This window comes from Typopeltis vanoorti, chromosome 10 (genome assembly GCF_054136105.1).
Source record: "Typopeltis vanoorti isolate ZY-2024b chromosome 10, IOZ_Tvanoo_1.0, whole genome shotgun sequence".
NCBI lineage: Eukaryota > Metazoa > Arthropoda > Arachnida > Uropygi > Thelyphonidae > Typopeltis > Typopeltis vanoorti.
The window spans coordinates 16,748,270-16,771,639 of NC_143558.1; the positions used below are offsets into that span (position 1 = coordinate 16,748,270).

At 35.1% G+C, this 23,370-nt stretch overlaps 1 protein-coding gene across 1 annotated transcript in view; it reads left to right on the top strand.

Annotated features, from left to right (window-relative positions):
- Window positions 1–23,370, top strand: part of Sirt2 (NAD-dependent protein deacylase sirtuin-2) — a 164,325-nt gene that overhangs the window by 112,523 nt on the left and 28,432 nt on the right. Inside the window, exons 10-12 of the mRNA XM_090399304.1 lie at window positions 10,611–10,670; window positions 16,146–16,201; window positions 19,388–19,464. Coding sequence (XP_090255430.1) covers window positions 10,611–10,670; window positions 16,146–16,201; window positions 19,388–19,464 — 193 coding nt within the window. The remainder of the gene's footprint in view (window positions 1–10,610; window positions 10,671–16,145; window positions 16,202–19,387; window positions 19,465–23,370) is intronic.

Consider the following 23,370-nt stretch of genomic DNA (forward strand, 5'->3'; position numbering starts at 1 on the left):
GCCATAATGATAGTAGTGATGTTTCAAAGTTTAACAGATTCCTTGGTCTGTTGTAGCTGCTATTTGAGATTTGTCCCAAAACAGGTCTAGTCTGCATGTCTGAGAGTGCATGTGTTGATATTTATGTCCTGAATGTTAGTAAAGTAGATGTGGAGGTATTTTGATTTTCTTATCATGTTGGTGTACTAGAAGTTAAGAGTGGAGACATGCAGTGAGGAAAGATACTCTTGGATATGTTATCAGTGTGAAGAGCATCCAGGCTCTATGCCATAATATGACCTCGACATAGCCCCCCCCCCCATCTCCCTACTCACACACCATTTCTCAGACTCCTCTCCATGCACATTCTGGCAGAGTTTGTGGTAGCAGGATTATGCACAAACTGAGCCAGAAGTCTTGTGATGTATTACCACTCCACATACTGTCAAGCAACCAGACTGCAGAATCACTTTACCTCTACTACCCTTAAACTATGACTATCTAGGCAACTAAATAGGCTGGCCTTTTTAAAAAGATGTCAGGATACAAGAGTAATACTGAACTGTGTTAAGCTAAAGATCAACTTTCACTCCAAAAAAGCTCTCCGCATATATAACCGCGCCAGCTTGGCACTACTGAGGAAACAAATCACTGCTACTCGTGCCACCCTCTCTATGACAAACGCTGCCATTAGCTCCTTACAATCGGAGCTCTCCGCTGTACTTAACCCTGAACTTTGGTCTATTCTCTCTGGCATCTCGGAAGCTTCCGCACAGAAAGAATTTCAAAAAATAAACATATCAAGAAATTTAACAACCTTTGTAGAGCCAAGCTGCAACTGAACATTCAACCGCTCCAGATAGTAGTTAACTTATCGTCCAAAAGGCTCAATGACGATGCCGTCAGTGCCTTAAGCCTCGGCCACAATTTCACGGTCGCTCCAAAAGAAGTGTCGGTGCTTAATGTGATGTTCAGTGTCGAACGCAGGATCTGTCGCTTAGCGCCGGAGATAGCAAATAACATCAGACTTGACGTTGCCAACATCCTTGCCCAGTCTTCGCCTCCAAAAAGTAATTTGTCTGCCCAACGCACTGCTCTCATGAAATTATGAAAAGAAAAAAAGTATCGTCATCACCAGAGCTGATAAGGGTAATGGCACAGTCGTTCTTAATGCCACGGAATACAATCGAAAAATGGAGATTATCCTCTGAGATCGCTATACCTACACTACGCTAGAACACGACCCCACAAAAACACAAGTTAAAAAACTAAAAAAACTTACTTTTAAAAGTGTCTTCCTGGCCCCTGGAAATCACGAAAAAACTCAAACCTTTCTGTTCTCCACAAATATATACGGTTTACCAAAAATCCACAAACCCAATTTTCCACTAAGACCTATAGTAGATACCACTAACACACCTTGCAACAAACTGTCAAAACAGCTGGCCTACTCTGACCCCCCCTCACTGGACTTTCCACATCCTATATAAAAAACTCAACCCATTTCAAAATTCTCATAGATAAGTTAACCTTAAATAACACAGACATATTGGTAAGCTTTGACATCTCCTCATTGTTTACTAATATTCCCTTAATTGATACCTTAACACTCTTAAAAAACGTTTTTCCTTCTGACATCTTAGATCTCTTTTCCTTTGCTATCTATTCTGGTTAATTTTCTTGGAAGAAAAAAAATCTACAAGCAGATAGAGGGAACAGCCATGGGTTTCCCCCTTCTCACCCCCTCTTGCTAATTTTTATATGGGAGATTTTGAAAAACAAGCCATAGACTCAGCCCCTCTCAAACCTTCTATCTGGCTAAGATATGTAGATGATGTGTTCTCTATTTGGCCTCATGGTCTAATGTGTCTGGGCCATGTCACCTCAGTCACCTCAACAGCCTACATCCAAGAATCCAGTTCACAATGGAAAAGGAAAAGAACAATTGTTTACCCTTCCTAGACACCTTAGTTACACGCATTCCCAATGGTACACTTTCCTTCACTGTATATAGAAAACCCACGCACACAGGCAGATACATTCACAAACTCTCCCACCACCACCACCACCCCGCTCAACAATATGGCATTATTAAAACTCTTACCAAGAGAGCCCACAATCTTTGTTCCAGTGGAACTGCCCTTACAACTGAGCTTGACCACAGCGATGGCTATAGCAATCACAGTATTAAAAAAATAACAAACTTGTTACCCTTAACTGCTCTACAAAATATCAACTTCCTCCTCTCTCAGTACCTGGAGTCTATAAAGTACCCTGTTCCTGTAAACTGGTGTACTTTGGACAGACAGGCAGATCAGCTACTATCCACCTGGAGGAAAATAAGTCATACATCTGCAACCACAACTATGGTCAGTCAGGCCTGGCTGACCATGTCTTGGATACAACCCACAGGATCTCTCATTTAAAAAAACCACCATGCTCCATCATCACAGCAAATTCAAAAAAGAGAGACTATTCTTAGAATCAGCAGCAGCTCTCAGGAATCAACCAAATCTTAACAAATATGGTTGCATTGAACTCTCTAAGATTTGGGAAATGTTTATCACTAGAGGTCCCACTTTACATTCCAGGCCGCCTACAATTGTCCTTAGAGGGCACTCCACCTAGATAGAACTTTAGTGTCACTCACATGGTTGGGCTTAGTATTGTTGGTTATTTGTATATATGTTACATTAGTTTTTTTTGTAATCCCTGAAGATGTCTCTTTGACTGAGACGAAATATAGGAAGAATTAAATTCTGTTTTAATCCTTTCTGAGTGTTGCATACAATCCATTAAGCCTCCAACATGACTACCCTTGAATAGAGGATGTTATGAATGTTTACTGTACGTTTATCCTTTAAGGACATGCCAAGCATATAATATAAGTCAAACATGCTATAGTTCATCACAGTGAGGAAAGCATGATGGTGTTTCATCAGATGATGAAGGTCCTCAATCACTTACTTGCTAGGTGATTCACATTTTCTTTTTTCAGGAAGGTGTCCTTTTGCATCTGGAATATTCTCCAGAGTTCCTTCATATCAGTCTGTCAGCCAAAAAAAAAAAAAAAAAAAAAAGAAGTCACCAGTAATCTGAATATACTGAAAGGAATCTGAGTGAATTCTCTTCAAGAGAATTTATTAAAGAGAATTATGTTTAGCCAAAATTACTTAATTTGCTGTGAGAAAACATCAACAATATTTGGAGCAGTGAAACTGGTTACACATTATAGAAAAGTTTTAGCTATTTAGATACAATATTTATTGAAGATGGAAAATTAAATATGGATATAGATAACAGAATTTATATGGAATAAGAGAGAAATTAGCCAAAACACTAATATACAAGACAATTCAGGACAATTTTAACTTATGGATCTGAGAGCTGGGTCAGAAGTAAAACAGTTGACCAAAGACTAAGAGACAGCAGATACGAGAGTCCTGAGGAAGATTAGGGGCATGAACAGATGCCATCTGTTCATGCCCTTAATCTACTTTTGATCATCTTCAATGAATTTGCTGAGATTTGGAATAGTTCTTTCTGGTGAGAGTTATTTCAATTCATAAGGATGTTTCATCTTATTAAATGGAAAAATTATAGACCAGTGAATCTTCTTAGTGTTTATAGACAAAGTAATGGAAAAATTAAGTAGGAATTATCCAGACTATTTTGATAGAAATTATTATTATTATTATCAACACCTGATCTCCATGGAGTCAGAGACTTATCGTGGGAGGCACTCATTATTGCATATAATGCTTATGATTCAATGTGTCCACATGCACAACACACTCAGGCAATGCATTCCACTCACCAACCACCCTCCATGCAAAGAACCTGCTTCTCATTCCCTTGCTCACACTCCCCTTATACAGTTTCCAGCTCCAATTCTCCAGTTCTACTTCCCTCATAATGCTATGAAAACTCTCTTCCATATCTACCTGATAAAAACCCCTGACCAGTTTATATGTCTCAATCATATCTCCCCCCCCCCCCCTTCCTCCTATTCATGAGGCTCTGCAACTTACATTCCCTCAACCTGTCCTCGTACTCCACATTCCAAAGACCACTGACTACCTTTGTGAATCTTCTCTGTACCCTTTTCAACATATCCTCATCACCACGAAAACCCAGCGACCAAATCTGTGCACAATAATCCATATGAGGCCTGATCAAGGGACCTTATACAATGGAATCATAACCTCTCTATTTCTGCATGTCAGGGTTCTTTGCATCATTGCCATTATTCGATGTGATATCTTCACAACTAGTGCAATGTGGCCCCTGAATTTCAGTTCCTTGTCAATCATCACACCTAGATCTCTCATCTCCTTTACTTCTGTTAAAGTTTCCCCACCAAGTGTATACTTGGCATCCCATTGTTGCTTACCAAATCTCAAAACCTTACACTTGGCAACATTGAACTGATAGTTCCACTTACCTGCCCATTCATGCAATCTATTCAAGTCCTCTTGTAAAGCATTAACATCAGCCTGACTGTGCATTGCTCTCCCCAGTTTTGCATCATCTGCAAACAGCTGGATATCACTAGTTAAACCCAACCCAATATCATTAACATACAAATTGAACAACAATGGGCCCCAAAACTGACCCCTGTGGCACACTACTAGTGACCGTTCTCTTTCAAGATACTGCACCCCCATATACAAACTTTCTGATACCTATCTGACAGCCAGTCACTGATCCAACACAGAAGTCTGTTATCCAATCCCATCTCTTTCAATTTAATTAAGAGCTTGTCATGTGGCAGTCTGTCAAAAGCCTTTGCAAAATCCAAGTACATCACTGTGCATCTCCTCTGTCCAATTTGTCACCATGTTATAGTACATAAGTTAGTGAAATATGATCTTCCCTTAACAAACCCATGCTGATAACCACAGAGAATATTGCTCTTATCAACCCATTTCTGTATCCTACTTCTCACTTCCAGGACCTTCACCACAACTCCAGATATACAGACCGGTCTATAATTTGAAGCTACAGCCCTATCACCACCCTTATGCAGTGGAACAATTTTACCCTCCTTCCACTCCCTTGGAACCTGTGCTGTTGCAAAACACTTGTTAAACAGGCATGCCAATGCTACTGCCAGTTCCCTGGAACATTCTCTTAAGATGCATGGTGATATTTCATCAAATCCTATCGCCTTATTAACATCAAGGTTATTTATTTCCTCAAATACCTCCTGCTCACTCACAATTAAGCTATCCTCTCCTATGTCTTCTACACTTAAGTTCCTCATGATTCCACCCTGATCAGGATGAAACACACTTATAAATTGATCACTGAATACCTCAACAATGTCTTCTGCAGCAGTTACCATTCTACCACTTTCATCCCTTAACTTCATCTTTCCATGATCATTCTTCCTTCTACTTGCCACATATCTAAAAAAAAAAAAAAAAAAAAACTCTGTAGGGTTTTTCTTAGCCTGATTTGCCAATTTCTGCTCATACTCTACTTTTGTTTTCCTTACTGAGTCACTCTCCTGGCTTGTTCTTTATATTCTTCATGTGACTGATTACCATTCTTCATCTTCTGCTTCCTCCAAAGGACTTTCTTTTTCCAGATTTCATGCTTAAGCTCCACATTCATCCATTTTATACCAACCTTATTCAGCTTTTGGCCTTTGGGATACATTCGCACATTGATGCTATTATGTATTTCTTTGTAAGTTCCCATGCGCATTTATTTCTTTACAGCTCAATTTCTCGTTCCCTGACAGACTTCTGTGTTTGCAAAGGCTTTTGACAGACTGCCACATGACAAGCTCTTAATTAAATTGAAAGAGATGGGATTGGATAACAGACTTCTGTGTTGGTTAGCTCGAAGTTGTCTCCTAAGTTTGTCATAATCACCAGCCTTATAATTCCACATATATCCTTTCCTTGCAAAAGCCTGCATATGACTAGCCACAACACAGGTGATTCCTTCATGATGACTTTTGCCAACTGGAGGAAAATGTGAAACCCCTCTAACAATTACATCCTCTGATGAAATGATGAGATCCAGAACTCTTGATCCTTGCATGCCTTTCTTTACATGCCGCCTGAGATAGTTATCTCTCAAGAACTCGAGAAATTCACTTTCCTTATTCCCAAATGCTATCTCTTCATTCCAAACTATACTCCCATAGTTAAAATCGCCCATAATAATTACCCTTCCTTTGTTCACTAATCCAAGTTGTTTATGCATTTCTTCATCACCACCTTCCACATTCCAAGGCCTATAGCAACATCCAACTAAATATGTCTTCCTCTCAGCCTCCACATTACACCACACTGCCTCATAACCATTGCCACTATTTCCATCTTTCATGTCTACCTTATGTGGACGTAATTCCCCTGCTATCATCAGCAGCACTTCCCCTCCCTTCCTGCCCTTTCTATCCTCATGAAAAATACTATACCCTTCCATTTCTATTCCCGTTACGATAGCATCTTCATTCAACTATGTTTCATTTATTCCAATGATTTGGGGACGAATAAACTCAATCACTGAAACCATTTCATCCCCTTTATTTCTGATACTTCTGGCATTTGTAAACAAATACAACAGTTCATTTCTCTGTCTCACACTCAACCTCTTCAAATTTAGTTTCCCTGCCCAATTACTTCTACTTTCTCAGAAAACAATAACTTCCTCAAATGCTTATGATCCTCCAAGTTCAGATGTAACCCATCTCTTGCATACAGTTGTCTTTTGCCTTCAAACACACTCCAGACATCAACAAATTCCAGACCTCTTTTTTTGCACATTCTTGCAATCATATCATTCATTATCATCGCTCGTCTACTTAGCTCATAATTGTCAAAACAAGGCAGCACACACACTATCCTCCCTTTGACACTTTCTTCTTCACAATATCTAGCAATGTTCTTAAATCTTTTGCTACCCGATTAATACTACCTCTCAGGTCATTTGTGCCCACCATAACTATCATCTTTTCTACATCTTGCCCTCTCTTTATTGCTAAAGTCACTCTCTCTATTGTTCCACCAGACAAGCACCATACTGCTCTCCATACCTTTAATCATTGAATCATCATAGATTATACCACTCATAACTTCATTCACACCCAAACAAGCGTCACTCACTCCCTCATTTTCTACATGCTTCTACATCACTCTCCCAATTTCATTACTTTCCCTCATCACTCCTTTACTTACTCCCTCACTTTCATATCTCATTTCCTCTCGAACTCTTGTGCAATCACTTCCATTCTATTTATTACTCCATCATTTACCAAATTCTCACTCACACTTAAACCTGTTTTAGTTACCTCAACTAAAGTAATCTCAATAATCCTAATTTTCTCCTCATCACATTTAACTCAGTCTTATCCTGAATCTCCTTTCTGAGCATTTCCTCTTGCAGGAGATGAAGTTCAGACATTTCAGAACCAGAAAAGAATGATGAGCTCTTCTGACAGGAATCTTCATTTTTAGTGAAAGTTAGAGAATCTGCAGATGCAGCATTTGTTGGGCAGTTAACTGGAAAACACCACTCCTCTTCAACCTAGAGAGCAGAATAGACACAAGAATTGAATTGCCATCAAGTGTTGATGAATCACCATGCTCTGTACCAACATCAGACTCATTCCATTTGCCCTTTAGTGACACATGAGGTTGCTGCTGCATGTTAAACTTACGATCACTAGAATGAGCCAAAGAGGGTAATTCATAAATATTGTTCTTTATCTTAGGACGAGCACCACGAAAAGAACAAGGAACAGGTGAGGCAGGTGATCCAAATGGTAAGACACCAAGCCCAAAGTCAGACATATCCTTTGTAACATTGCATAATGCTGGTGTCTTAGATGGCACAGAATAAGGAACCAAAGAGTGTTCATTACCACACGAGCCAGCCACTCCAAGGGAAGACTGGATGTTGTACAATCCAACTATGGCCTCAGTTAAACCATTCACCATTAGACACTCTGCTGCTTTTAAAAGTGTAGCAAGTTGGTCTTTCGAAATGTTAACTTCACCTTTATACATAAAGCTTACAATAGCTTTCAGATCAGCAAATTTCATATGCCTGAAAATTACAAAGGAAAGGTTATAAGGATTTTCAAGAAATAAGCTGTAAAAGAACGAACTTGACACAGATAACACTATCTTATGTGCCTTTAGGCTAAAGCCCTCACACATTAATGTTACACCCACTAGAGTTTCACTAGTAAATAATTGCACCAATGCTGCTAACATATTCGGCCAATGATCAGTCGACTTCAAACAAATTTGCTGAGATTCCATAGTTGTTAAATTTTTGTTACTGTTTCCTCAAAAATTAATCTTCACAAAATATACATATACCTTTAAGCTCAAATCACCATATCAACATAATACAAGCACCATAGTATATTAGAATTATAATGCTTATATAAGGATTCCTCAACTATATTGACAAAATTGCGATAGCAGGTACACGTAACACACGCACACACCTACCGTACTATACGATTCTCCTACAGAAAATAGTTAGGCTTAGCCTTGGTGGAAGTAGGCTTAGCTGCTTGCATACTCGCTAGTATCATAAAACATTTCACAATTTGTATTCAATGAACTTTACATCCAAAGCTGGAAATTCATCTAAACAATTTAAAACCTAGAAACTCAAAACATAGATCTTAACACTTATTTCCCAACTGTATACAAACTAAAAGCACTTCAAAGCATCATGCTAGCCGATAATATTAGCGTCACCATCTTGTTGAAGATGGCACAACTTATGTTCTAGACATATGTAAAGAGTAAACTGTTCTTCAAACAAGATTTTATATATCTGGTATTTTATTGTCCCAAATTTTATAGTTGTATTCTTGAAATATTAAGTTTCAATTAAAGCTACTTTAGACTGCCGATGGGCATTTGAAAATTAGTGGTACTTCAGAGAGAGAGAGTGTAGTTTATGAAGAAAATGAAAACTGAATTTCTGTTTTATAATGGTGGTGGGCGGTAGATGGCGTTGATGGAGATGATTGGTAGTAGTGGTGGAGACAGTTGTATAGTGAGTGTCCTCCCACGATGAGTCTTTGGACTCCTTGGAGGTGTCATGAATAATAATAATAATAAGAAGAAGAAAGGCTATGTACGATTTATAATTTGAGCAACATGTATGATGTTAAATAAATGCTCTAAAGATGGACTCTTCTAGTACTATTTTTGAAGACTGTGCAGCTAGTTTCTATCCTTTAAGCCTTAACTGATATGGGTTCTATTTTTTTTTGTGGGGGGGGGGGAAGAAAGCACAGCATACAACTGCTGTCATCTCATGTTCTATGCCCTAGTACTTGTATTATTGTTTGTAATAGTGAGTTCTGTGATCTGTTTTTGAAACATTGGGTTAAAAACCCAAGTTCTGGAGAAAAACCTTACATGCCTGTGCCAGAGTTTAACTTGGAAACTGGCTGAAGAAAGGCCTAGATAATATCCCTTTAGTTGGTAGCTAGAATCAAACCTACAGTGGGGCTTTCTTCAGACCACCTAGTGCTATGGATGCAAATGCTATTTCCACAGGGCTGTAAAATGCAACTATATAGTTTAAGAAAAAATGAGATACAACAGTACCAAATATCGTGAATGATAGCTTGGCATATGACGTATTTATTTATAGCGAACAAGTTTAGTGGCATCTCTGCACAGTTGGCATAATGTATAATCTGTATATCAGATAACTGTTTCTATAACATCTGTAATTTTGCCTTTTTAAATGTAAAAAATATTTACATTTTTGATACTAGCATATTATTTTGTAGAATGCAACCATACTTATTAATGGTGGGGGAGTGCTTCTAAAAATAGTCTTTCAGACCTATAGCGACTTTTGTGTAAAACTGATGTCCTCTTCCATTTAATTCTATAAGAAGGAGTATCCAGAACATGGTCTGCTAGTTCTGACTCACTGTAACAGTGATTGTGGATGTAATTTTTGTGTTCTTCAAGGCAGATGTTAACTGATTTACCAGTCTGTCCAAAGTAAGCCAAACTGCAGGCACAAGGAACTTTATACACTCCAGGATGTTCAAGAGGATGAAGTTGATCTTTAGGAGGTTGGATGAAGGTAGCTAGCTGCACAAATGGTATAGTATATAATTATATAGTATTTTATACTATATAATTGCATAGTGTTTTATGCAGAAGTTGCTATAGATCCAAAAAACTATTTTTAGACTCAGCATCTGCAATGAAGTACTCCCTCAACAAGTATGGTTGCATTAATTTGTCAAAGATTTCAGAGACGGTCATTATGAGATCAGATATCCCGACTTCTCTAAATTAACTTTTACAGCTAACTGGCCTATAGAGGATGCCTTGTTAGAACATTAGCTGTGTGTCAGTTAGTGTGATTTATGTGTTTTGTGATTTGATGATGCTAGGTAGAAAACCACTGAAATATTAGTAAGTTCAATAAATTATATTTATTTTTTCATCTCTTGGTGGTGTTTAATTAACAACACCAAGAGATGAAATCAACAATAATCAACACCTAAGCCTTTTGATATATATTTGGATACTTCTTTTCTAAATTTTGCTATCAAGTAGTATGCAATCCATAGTATTGTTTTTCAGTCAACACATTCATTGTTCTATATTTCATTTTAGAAAAAATTGTTTCCAGGGAAATCCCAAAGTGTGAAAAGTGTGGCTCAATTGTAAAACCAGGTAAGGTGACTTTTATCCTTATAAATTTCTTATTTTTATATATTTTTAAATATTTTAGATTTTATTTTATCATAATTTATTTTGAGAATTAAAAAAAACATTAAAATGGAATAAGTTTGAAAAGAGCAGACTGCTGTTAACATATGTGCTTATAAATTCAATTAAAAAAAAAAAAAGAAGAATATTTTATTTAATTTTTAAGCAGGTTCGTTAAAATATTCATGAAGTGATTATTGCTGAGCTTTTTTTTTTCTTGAACTGTTACCATCTTAATATGTACTGAATAGATCTGATTACATGCTCAGATTTTTGAAAAATTTAATATATATCATTTTCTATGTTCTTTCATGTTAAATTTTTGGGAAGATTTTTAGAGTAGGGACATTATCTGGTGATAGAGTTTGTCTGGAATTTTGATAAGCAGGTAACAATTTGCATTAGATTATTACTGAGAGCATTTTTCACTTAGTTGTAAATTAAATAAAAAAGGCCAAGAAATTATATTCTTGTTTCATCCTTTATGCAAGTGTAAGCATTCAGAGCTTGCATGTGAAGTTTCTTCTCAATGGCTTCTTACTTCATGGGCAAACTTTGTATATCCATTTGAATTTATCCATTTGAATAAAGAATGAAACAAGAATATAATTTCTTGGCTGTTATTTAATTTATAACTAAGTGAAAAATGCTCTCAGTAATATCATCATCATCAAATTCCTGCCATGTATCCTCAAGGGGTGTACAGGATATGACAGTACTGCATGAAAAAATTACATCATTACTAACTTCCTATCTACAATTTTCCTCCAAATCAGTCTGTTACTTGTCAAGACTCCAACATTATCAGATCTTATATTTCTATTGTCTAAGGCACTTTGTACCGTATCAATCCACCTATATCTTGGTCTTCCTCTGGGTCATTTTCCTGCCAACCTGGCAGAGAACACTTGTTTTGCTAATCTTTCCTCTCCCATTCTATTTAAGTGACCATACCACCTGAGATTAGCTCTGCTAACGCATTCCTGGATGCTGACAATGTCAAGTTCTTTCCTAATATCCTCATTTTTAATATGATATTGCCATTGATGCCATCTGTTCACGCCTCTAATCTTTCTCAGGACTCTCATATCTGCGGTCTCTAGTCTTTGGTCAAGTGTTTTACTTCTGACCCAGCTCTCAGATCCATAAGTTAAAACTGGTTTGAACACTGTCTTGTATACAGTTAATTTAGTGTTCCGACTAATTTCTGTCTTATTCCATATGAATTTATTCAATTGAATTCCCACCATACCAGCTTTGCTGATTCTGTTGTCTATTTCTATATTTAACTTACCATCTTCAGTAAAAATCGTGCCTAAGTAGCTAAAATGTTTTGCTTGTTCCACAGGTTCTCCATTCACAACACAGTTGACATTTTCAATGATTCTTCCTATTTTCATTGTCTTTGTCTTTTTATTGCTGACCTTCATACCATATCTATTACAACAGCTATTCAATTTAGTCAGACAATCTTGCAGACTTGTAGCAGATTTATTTAGAAGTATAACATCATCCGCATAAAGCAAAGAGCTGACATTAACATCTCCAATTTTGATATCAGGTTTAATACCACATTCCTTCATAATGTGATCCATATAGATAATGAATAACAGAGGGGATAATGTACATCCTTGTCTCACACCAGATTTAACATTAAACCATCTTCCTGTACTTCCTTCAATTCTAACTGCTGACTTACAACTCAAATAAAGACCAAGTATTGCTTGACATAATGCCCCATTGACACCATATAACTGCAGCGTATTGAATAGCTTCTCTCTTGGGACCTTGTCATATGCCTTTTCCAAATCGACAAAACTTAAATACAGATCTTTAAATACAAAACTTAAATACAGATCTCTCAGTAATAATGTAATGCAAATTGTTAACCTGTCTACCAGAAGTCCAGATAATCTTCATCATTTTCAAATCACCCTTGACCTTTTCCTAACCATCTCTCCTTTAAATATACTGTTGACATAAGCTCTCCTCTTGGCAAGTCCGATCATTACCATTTCCGTGTTTTTTTTTATACAGATCATCTTTCTCCCAGCTACTCTGTCTCATATCTTATGGTGCCAAAGTACAATGATGCCAATTGGGATGACCTTGAAATTTCTCTGCCTCTTTTCCTTGGTCTGATTATTGCTTCTGCTAATCCAAGCACTTGCTCTGACCTAATAACTGAAAACATTCTTGCTTAGATGAGAGCCTTTATTCACCATTCTACTCAAAAATCCCTGACCTTTATCCAATCCTAGGTTTTCAAACAAAATGTGTCAAAGAGCAATCTAAACTAAAAATGGAATACACTCAATCACTCAATCTAAAGATTCCATTCTGTTACTCAGCTTACACTAGCTGATAACAACTGAAAAAAATCACTTGCAAGTCTAGCGCATTTGGTGCTTACAAAATCTTTTGATTTTATAAGCACCAAATATTTGTAGCACTGTCTCTGAGACAAGCTATGAATGTGAGTTAATCTGTTTAAGGATTCTCTTGAGTGTGAAGGGTAGATAATCGATTGCACGCACTTCTTAGTCATGTTTCTTCAACTCTGTCTTATGCTTCATCCTTATTTTATATCAAGGCCAGTAGGGAGGTTAAGGTGTCTTACATCTTAGAATTCAAACCAAGTCTTTTCGACCTAAGGCAATAGCAACTGAGTATGGCTGCCCCCCCCTTTCTGTTTTCTGTAACAGTTTTTTTCACCAGGTGTGTTCTCTAATTGCTATAATCTCCATCTATTTAAAATGAATATCAAGATTCCTCTTCCCCCACCCTCGCAAACCTGTGCTATAGGATCTATAACCTCTTGTGTGCAAGACTGATGTTTAAAAAGCAAGGGTTATCTCATCCAGACTTAAAATTAGTATGAATTAGATGTTCTATAGACAGTTGTTGTTGTTTTAAAAACAAGATAGAATAAACATGAAGGTGTTTAGTATCGTTGGGAATGAATAACACATTACAGTAGATACAATGAATAATTGCCTATGGCAGCTTTTTTACAAACTTACTTTATGGACAAGAAAAAATCTTTCTGTGCAAGAGACTAATTGCAAAAGATGTAGCAAAGCCAGATTAGTGTCATTATACAAACCATTACACTAGGAAGTACAAGAAATAATATAAATTTCTGATATTTTTTGAGGGGGGGGACATTCCACCGCGAAGGTTGTTAATAAACCTATAGTACATTTCTACCATGGGTGGGCTAAGTATTTTTTTCCCTCCATTTTTATCCATTTTCTTTTTGTAATTTTTTTATTTATTTTTACATAGTCTGGAAAGCCTACTCTAGAGACACTTTTCAAGCCACTTCAGGCTTCCAATGAATAATTGCTATGGGAGAGTTCAAACTCTCCCATAGCACTTAATATTTGATCATCATACACTAAAGTAATTGATTCTGAATGGTAATCAGCAAATCTTACTTTTTTTTATGATGAAAATAATTTATCTTTTCTTTCCAAAATGAAGAGAAAAATTTAAAAATTTACTCCCACCTGTTTTGTATAATATGCAATTTTGAGAAAATACTGATATTCATTGTAGTACAGCTATAATATGTCTGTATATCAGTTTAGTTTTTATTGTCACTAGACAGCAGAGAGAGTAGCAGAATTTTTATATTTATTTGTGCTATTGCAGTGTCATCAAGTTTGTCATAAGAGAAGCATGAATAGATAATGTATCACATTTCTAAGGTGTCTGTTCCTCCTTAAATTTCTACATTAAAAAAAATTCACAGATTTCAATAAATACATTATGAAAGTGAACAGACAAGTTTATGATGTAAGTGTATCCTCTTTTTTATGTGTATGTCTCATGACTGTATTATTTCCCCATCATGAATTAAATTTTAAACTGGGATAAAAAGAAAGAGAGAGAAAAAAACAACAACTTGCCATTAAGGAATGGAGAGAACAATCATTGATTGTTCAGGGTTTAAAGTAATTTTACCCAAAAAAGGTTGGAAAATCTTTTGTACTGCCATATTAGTATCATGGGTGAACTAAAGATTATAAAATCTTGGAGACCCTATTCTAGAGACCAAACTTGTTAATTTTTTCAGGTCTATTAAATATATGATGGTCTCAGTGGTCTCACACCAGGCAATGAAAGTTGTCTGTCATCTGAAGTGGTATTTGTGGTTTTAATTATGGAGAAACATCAAGTATTTCAAAGAAAGGAGAATACAGTAGTAGAGAGTAAGTGGAAGGGCAGAGATAGACAATAAAGGAAGAACAAAAACCAAATCAAAGCAGTAACATAAGTAGCTGGTGTCATTTTGAAATATAAAGATATATAAATTTATAGATATTTTAAAGAAAATCTGGAGATTGTTGATATGAAGAAACATCAAGTGTTTTTTTTGTAAGGAAAGGGAATAGAGGGCAAGTGAATGGGGTGGGTGTCTTCTTTTATTAGCTACTTCTATAGGGATAGAGGGCAAGTAGAAAAGGATTGTCAGTGAAAGAAAATTCTCCTCTATTTCCTTAAGGACAATTTCGATGGAAATTGTCCTCTATTTCCATCCTCTTTTCTTTACAAAAAATACTGTTACTTCACCAACTCATTGAGTACCAAGTACCATCATTCATTTTCTACTTAATGAGTCCTCTCTTCATATATCATTTTACATCCCAGTTTTAATTTAATAATTTTGGACAACAAAAGTCATCACCATCATCATGTGAAATTCCTGATATGTACTCTCAAGGGCTCTACAGGATACTGTAAGAGTACAATATAAGTTTACAGTATTACTGATATCCTGTTGACAATTTTCCTCCAAATCAGTCTTTTATTGTCAGATTTTGTATTTGTATTCTTAAGTGCTCATCAATTCTAGATGTTGGTCTTCTATCTTTATTCTGCCATACTGGCATCAAACACTGTTTTACTAACCTTTCCTCTCTCATTCTATTTAAGTGATCATGCCCTTAGATTAGCTGTTATGCATTCCTAAGGGCTGACAGTGTCATCTTAATATTTTCATTTTTAATATAATTCTGACATCGATGTCATATATTCACTCTCTTATTTTTTTCTCAAAACTCGTGTTTTTGGTCCCTAGTCTTTGCTATGCTGTTTCGTTACTAATCCAACTCTCATATCTGTAAGTTAAAATTAGTATGAACATTGTTTTGTATAAACCCATTTTGGTGTTTTGACTAATTTCTCTTATTTCACATACATTGTCTAGCAAAAATCATGAGTTTTAAAAGCAAAGTAAAAACTCTTTACTTTTCTTTTAAACAAGGTACTTTTTCATCATGAAATTGCTATCTGTATACTAATAAACTGTTCTGAGTGATGTGAACTTAAGATGCACATATTCATATACAGTAATTAAAGTTTCTATAGAGCTTATGATAATATACTTTTGGATAGTTACTTTCTTAAGCATGGATACCTTTCTAATTTCAGATATAGTGTTTTTTGGTGAACGTCTTCCGGAGCGATTTTTCAAGTGTATTGACAAGGTTTGCAACTTTTTATAATTCATTCATTATTTGCTCATAATTTATAAATTATAGTTATTAATGCATGTTTTCATGAATAGTATTCAGAATTTTTTCTTTAAATTGTACTGAGCTTCTTCCACCATTTCCTGGTTTCATTGAGTCAGCTAATTCAAAGTTCTTGATTTGATAGATATATACCATTTGTAAAATAAGTTGAAAATTTAATTTGCATCCAAATTAAATTTCCAAACTGCTCTCAACAAATTGGAAATGAAATTTACATTTAAAAGATATTTTCCACTCATTATCAGCATTGCTTCCATTTAATAATGTTATTTAATAATTCTCATTACTTGGATAAACCAGATTAGAAATATTTTCTGTTCGTCCCATTGAGGTTAACTTTTAAAATTATTATACATATATTATTGCGTTTTATGCCGTGTGTACACATATTTCCTATTCTCCCCTTAGCATGTCACTGCCTGTCACAGCCAAGTATCTTGGTATTTGTATGAACCTTATTAATACTATGATAGAACAGTTAACCTCCCTGCATAGTCTGCTTTTTTTCTGTTAAATGTGTGTGTTCTCTGACTAGTACATCTGTTTTGTAGGTGGAAAAACCTTGCTACTTCCACTTGAAACTGAATAACTCGTGTTCATAAATTAAAGATGCCAAGAAATTATATTCTTGGTTTCATCCTTTATCCAATTGTAAGCAAACAGTTGGATAAAGGATAAACAGTTGGCATGTGAAGTCACATCACGACTGGGTTACTTGTATATGGAGGCTAATGACTTCACATCAATTGTCGCAGCATCCCATAATGCAAAAGAACATATCCTTACGGACATGTATAATGCTAAGCATTATGGGAATATATATATATATAATTTTAGCAAGGGTGTTAGAACTAGGTTTTTTGCTTGGAGAGTAGTGAATGAGTGGAATAGGTTACCAGAATCTGTTGTGGATGCTATGCCAATGTTGGATAGTTTACATGATTTAGGGCCTCCCTCAATGAGTCTAAGGACTTCTTGGAGTTGCCCATAATAATAATATATATATATATATATATACACACACACATAGTAAGGCTAAACATCTAATAAGCAAGATATTGGTCTTAATAGGCAACAAAAGTCATCTGTTTTGTCAGAAAAGATGGTTCCCCCCCACCACCACCACCACCACCACTTGTAAATTTTTCTACTCCTCTGCATATCTGATACTATTTAGAAAATAACACACAGTTCTTTTGTAATTATTTTAATTTAAAAAAATGCACTATAGAGATCAGTCTGTCCTAATTTTGTTTTGAAAGTTCCAAATTACAAGATAATCATTAATAAAAGAAAAGAATGTGAAATGGTGAACTTAAATAACAAGGTAAAGAACATGCTGCACTTTATAATCCCCCCCCAACCGAGAAATGTAAAATAGGATGTCCATACAATATTTCTTAAAGTAATAATATTGATATTAGTATTATTCTGTTTGTCATTTAAGTTTCTGATGATGTGAATCCATCTGCAAAATGCAAATTTGGAGTACATTAGTATTGAGTTAGCTTAGGCTAAACATATAATAAGCAAGATATTGGTCTTAATGGGCAACACAGATCATCTGTCTTACAAGAAAAGATGGTTTCCCCCCCCCCCCCCCCTGCCACTTGTAAAATTTTCTACTCCTCCACGTATCTGATAATATTTAGATATGAAGTGCTATATTTCAGTTAGAGATTAAGTGTCTAATTTTTAATATAATTCAAAGTATTAAAAACCTGATGAAATAGGATTTGTTATTTGAGTAACAAGAGAACCAATGCCATTTGAATAGTAATGATTGTTGGAAATCAGAGCAATATTGAATAGAGTTGCTTGCTGAACAAAGTGACTATTTCATGTTTTACAGAGCAGCACTTCGATGCTTTATACTGATTTTAAGAGGCTTTTCTGCTAGTATTGATTATTAATATAATGGTCCAAAAAGTTTGGAATTATTTAGTAAAGTGTAATAGTAATTTCAAACTTTTTTTTTACAAATATATTAACAATGAATGCTATTAGAAAGGACTTAATATGGACAAGTAACATTAAAATAAGTACTGTTTTGTAACATATAATTTAGTAACTACCCACTATCAGATTTTGCTATGATTTTAAATGATCATTAATTACCATTCAAATCATATTATTAGTTCTCTGGATATGTAGAAATGTATATCTATTTTTGGAATTTTCTTTCACAGGAAAAAGAAAAATCTTATCTTAAAACAACTTACTATCAAATGTATTATTATGCATAGCAAGTAATCATGCCATTTTGTTGAGATGAAATAATACTTGTACAATTGAACTTTGGAATTTTGGTAATTATTTGTGATTGTTGATTTGCAGCTGACATCAGATTGCTCTGACATTTCTCTAGCTTCTTGATATGCATATGTTGAGTGTGTTTAGTCACTAATAACCCACACTGATAATTCTTGAATTTTCATTTGTATGTGTTTTTATTCTCTGTGTAAAGCTTCAGTATTAAAATCTGTCTATGGCCAAATAAAAAGTCTTAGCGGTTTCATTCTGAATAGTGATTAGCATAATATGGTTCAGAACAGAAATTTATTGTATCAGAACATGAACAAACTATGAATAAAGAGTGTTTGATTCTTTGTTCATTTTTAGCATTATTCAGTGAATTTGAATCTATTTATCCTAGGCATTTTCACTTCATCATATTAGTGAATGAAATGCTGTTTTGTATTTAAATTCTTATGAACACTTTTTTTTTTTTTTTTGCTAACTGGAATCAGAAAAGAGCTATTTCAGATAATGGTAATAACTAATCCCTCTCTCATTGACTTCTCCAGTTGCTTTCCCATAGACATTCTGTTATGGGAAATATATTATATCTTTTCTGTCAGAATTTCTGTGGATGTTGAACAAATGTGAATTCTTTTATCTCTCTAATTACTTGCTCACATATGACACTGTTGTGTCATAGGTCTTTGGACCTCTTATGTAGGACTGATATACAAATGAAAAAACTCATATTCTCTGTTATATGAACCCTTATCATAATTTGTATTATAAAAATATTCATTCTGTATTACAAATAATTTTACAAAAAAAGTAACTGAAGTACATAGTTCATAGCAAAGTCCTAATGGCTTATTACTTTTTTTTTTTTTTTTTAAACAGGATTTTGCTGAATGTGACATGCTTTTAGTAATTGGGACATCACTAACAGTAGAGCCATTTGCAGGTATTATAGATAAGTAAGCACATTTCTAGCTACTCTCCTTTACTGTTTTAACCTTTCATAAGTTTTCTTTCCATATAAATAAGTACAGTAAGTCCCCCTTATCTGCAGTTTCACTTATCCACAGTTCAAAAAAAGCACGCAAAATGGTCAAGCACCATGCCAGTTGAAACATGCATACGTGCAAGGCTGAAAACTTGTTGAAACATGCTTGTTTTGCTAGGCACGTGGACTTAAATGTGCATGTTTGCTCATGTTTAGTTTTACTCAAATTATCAAAGAAAACAGTCTATCATTGCAATTAAAAATTGTGCTTAAATTCAAGCAAATAAATTGTGAACAATTTAAAAATGACTTCAAAACCAAAGAGAAGATGTGAAGTGCTGAGTATTAGTGAAAAATCAAAGATTATCAATATGATTGAAGTAGGAAAAAAAGCCAATTGCAACTGTTGCTAAGATCTATAATAAAAACAAATCTTCGATACGTGAAGTGTTGAAGAACAAAGAAAAAATTCATGCCAGTCTTTCCATTGCCCCCAAATCTGCAAAAGTTACGGGTACAGTGTGTGATAAGGCATTACTCAAGGTAGAGAAAGCTTTGAATTTGTGGGTGGAAGACATGACAAGAAAAAGGATTCCTATTGATGGTAACACGTTACAACAAAAAAGCATCGATCCTATATGAAGACATGTGGCCGCAAGACAAAACAGAAGAGGAAGAAAAATCATTTACAGCAAGCAAGGACTGATTGCATAGATTCAAAACTAGGTTTAATCTAAAAACATAAACATTACAGGAGAATCTGCATCAGCTGATGAGAAAGCTGCCGCATTGTTCCCAGCAGAATTTTAAAAAATTATTGCAGAGAAAGGTTATCATCCTAAGCAAGTTTTTAATTGTGATGAAACCAGTTTGGAAGAAAATGCCCCAACAGAAATAAATCCATAAAACTGTGAAGCAAGCACCAGGCTCTAAAGCATTTAAGGATGACAGATTGACACTGGTACTTTGTGGCAACTTAGCTGGTCATGTAATTAAACCTAACCTTGTGAATCCACTTACCCTTAAAAATAAAAACAAAAGTTGTCTGCCTGTTTTTTGGCAATCAAATCCGAAAGCGTGGGTCACGGTCATGTTATTTGCGGAATGGTTCCATTGATGTTTTATTCCAGAGGTGAAAAAATACTCGGAGAGGGAAGGATTACCAGTTAAAGTTTTATTGATAATAGACAATGCTCCAGGGCACCCTGAGTCACTAGTCACCGAAGATGAAAATGTTCAACTGGTTTTCTTTCCACCTAATACGACCTCATTGCTTCAGCCACTCGATCAAGGTGTCATTAGATGTTTCAAAGCCTCGTATGCTGGCAGGTTTTCGATATGATTCGTGCAATGGTTGAAGATTCTGCTGATGTTGGAGTCATGGAATGATAGAAATCATTCGCAATTGCAGATGCAATTGTATTCATCAAGGGAGCAATGGATGAATGAAACGAGAAACGGTAACTGCATGCTGGAAGAATTTGTGGAGTGATGCTGTTCATAATTTCCAAGACGCCCCTGATATTAACTTGCAGGTAACGATAATTAACACATCACGGGAAATAGGTGGAGAGGGATTTAATGATATGACAGAATAAGAATTGAATGATTACATAGATGGATATCGTGAGGTGCTCACTAACGAGGAGTTGAAAGGTCTTGCCAAATCTTCTACAGAAGAAGATGAGGATGAAAATGAACAAGAACCTCCAGCGTGGACACTTGAAAAATTTGCCACGATATTTCGAACGGCTCAAACATTAAAGGAACAGATAATGGATTATGGTTCAATGATGGAGCACAGCATAAAAGTTATTGTGCGAGTAATTTTTATTACTCGCACAATAACAGAAGCTTCGGAACCTTTGCAGAACCTGTTTACTGAATTGAAGAGACAAAAATGGCAGCTTCCAATAACAATGTTTTTTTTATAAAAGTCGACAAAGCTTCTACTATCGATGATCCTCAAGTTGTCCACATCATTTGTTCAGTAGGAAGCAAGCAGCCAACTGCCAAAGATTCGGAAGATAAATATGTAGCTGAACACAACGAGGTTCTGATCTCAGTTGATCCCTCCTAATAAGAATAAAAATGTTAAGATTTTATTAACAAGTACATTTTTATTAGCTTCATTCTACATAATTATTATGTGGGTTAAATTTTATTTGTCTAAAGATGAAGTTTTATTCAATGAGGCAATTATTTTTGGTTTGCTACTTCACCTGTACTACTCAGGGGTGCTTTCTACCTCATTTGGACACATCCCATTGCTCCTCGTAGAGTCGTTGTCTTCAAGTGTCATCCCCTAGAAGGAGGTTGGCAACCATGTCATGGAACCTTTTTCTTTCTTTTGCTGCTCTGGAACATTTATGGTAATTCAAGCCAGTCCAGTCCTTAATGTCTTCAAACCACATTCTCCTGGGTCTACCTCTCCCTCTTTTTCCATCTAATTTCCCTTCTAATATTAATTTCTGAATGCCATCTTGTCTAGTTAATGTCCACAATATTTAAGTTTTCGCTCTTTAATTATTTTCATTAATGTTCTTTTCATTTTTGCTTTCTTTAAAACATCTTCGTTTTTCATTTTCTCTGTCCATGGTATTTTCAACATTCTTCTAATGGTCCACATTTCGAAAGCTTCTAATTTTTTCTCTGCTTCTTTATTTAGAGTCCAAGTTTCACTGTTGTGGAGAAGGCTTGACCAGATATAGCATTTTATTAATCTTTTTTTCTTGTTCTATATTAATGTCTCTGGATGTTAGAACAGTTTTTATATCAGTGAAGGCTTTTCTTGCTATCTCTATTCTTTTTATTTCTTCAAGGGAATTTCCTCTGTCTGTAAACATTTGTCCCAAATATATAAAAGACTGAACCTGTTCAATTTTCTTTTTGTTAACAGTTATGTTTAGTTTCTTATTTATTGGTTCTTTTGATATAATCATGCACTTTGTTTTCTTTAGGTTAATAATTAGTCCCATGTCTAAGCTTCTGTTGTAAATTTCTGTGATTAAGTTTTGAAGATGAGATTCAGCTATAAGGACTGTGTCATCTGCATACCTGAAGTTGTTGAAGTTCCTACCTCCGACTTTTACACCCTTCAGTTATGAAATATTTTTAAAAACTTGCTCACTATATATATTGTATACAGTAAGGGTGATAAGACACATTATGCCTTACTCCTTTTTTGATTTCAAAGTTGCCAGAATATGTATTTTTATATCTTATTGAGGCCATTTGATTCCAGTATATATTTGTAATTATAGATCTTTTCCTTTTAACCCTTATTCTGTAGGATATGTATTAATTTCTTGTGATCTATTGAATCAAATGCTTTGGTGTAATCAATAAAACAAAAATATATGCTTTTCTGGTTGTCAAGGCTTCTTTCACATAATGTTTTCAAATAATGTTAACAAAGTGCCTTTTATTCTTTCTAGGATTATTCTCAGTAGTAATTTTGTAACATGGCTTGTTAAACTTATTAGTCTATATTCTGAACATTCAAAAGTTTTTGGAATTTTGAGAATAGTGACAAAGATGGATTTCCTTAGATCATCAGGGATGTATCCTGTATCATAGATGTTATTAAAAATAACCTTTAGGTCATTAAGTGTGTTTCATTTACTTTCTTTAACAATTCAATAGGGATCTGATCAGGACCTGGTGTTTTACCTGTTTTCATTTGACTTAGAGCGTATTCTATTTCATATGTATTTTATGTTGGAGGTTTAATGGATTTTTTACAACACTCAGAAAGAATTAAATTAGAATTTAATACTCCCATATTTCGTCCTAGTCACTAGGACATCTACAGGGATTACAAAAACAATTAATGTAACAAGCACACAAAAACTTACAATACTAAGTCCAACCACGT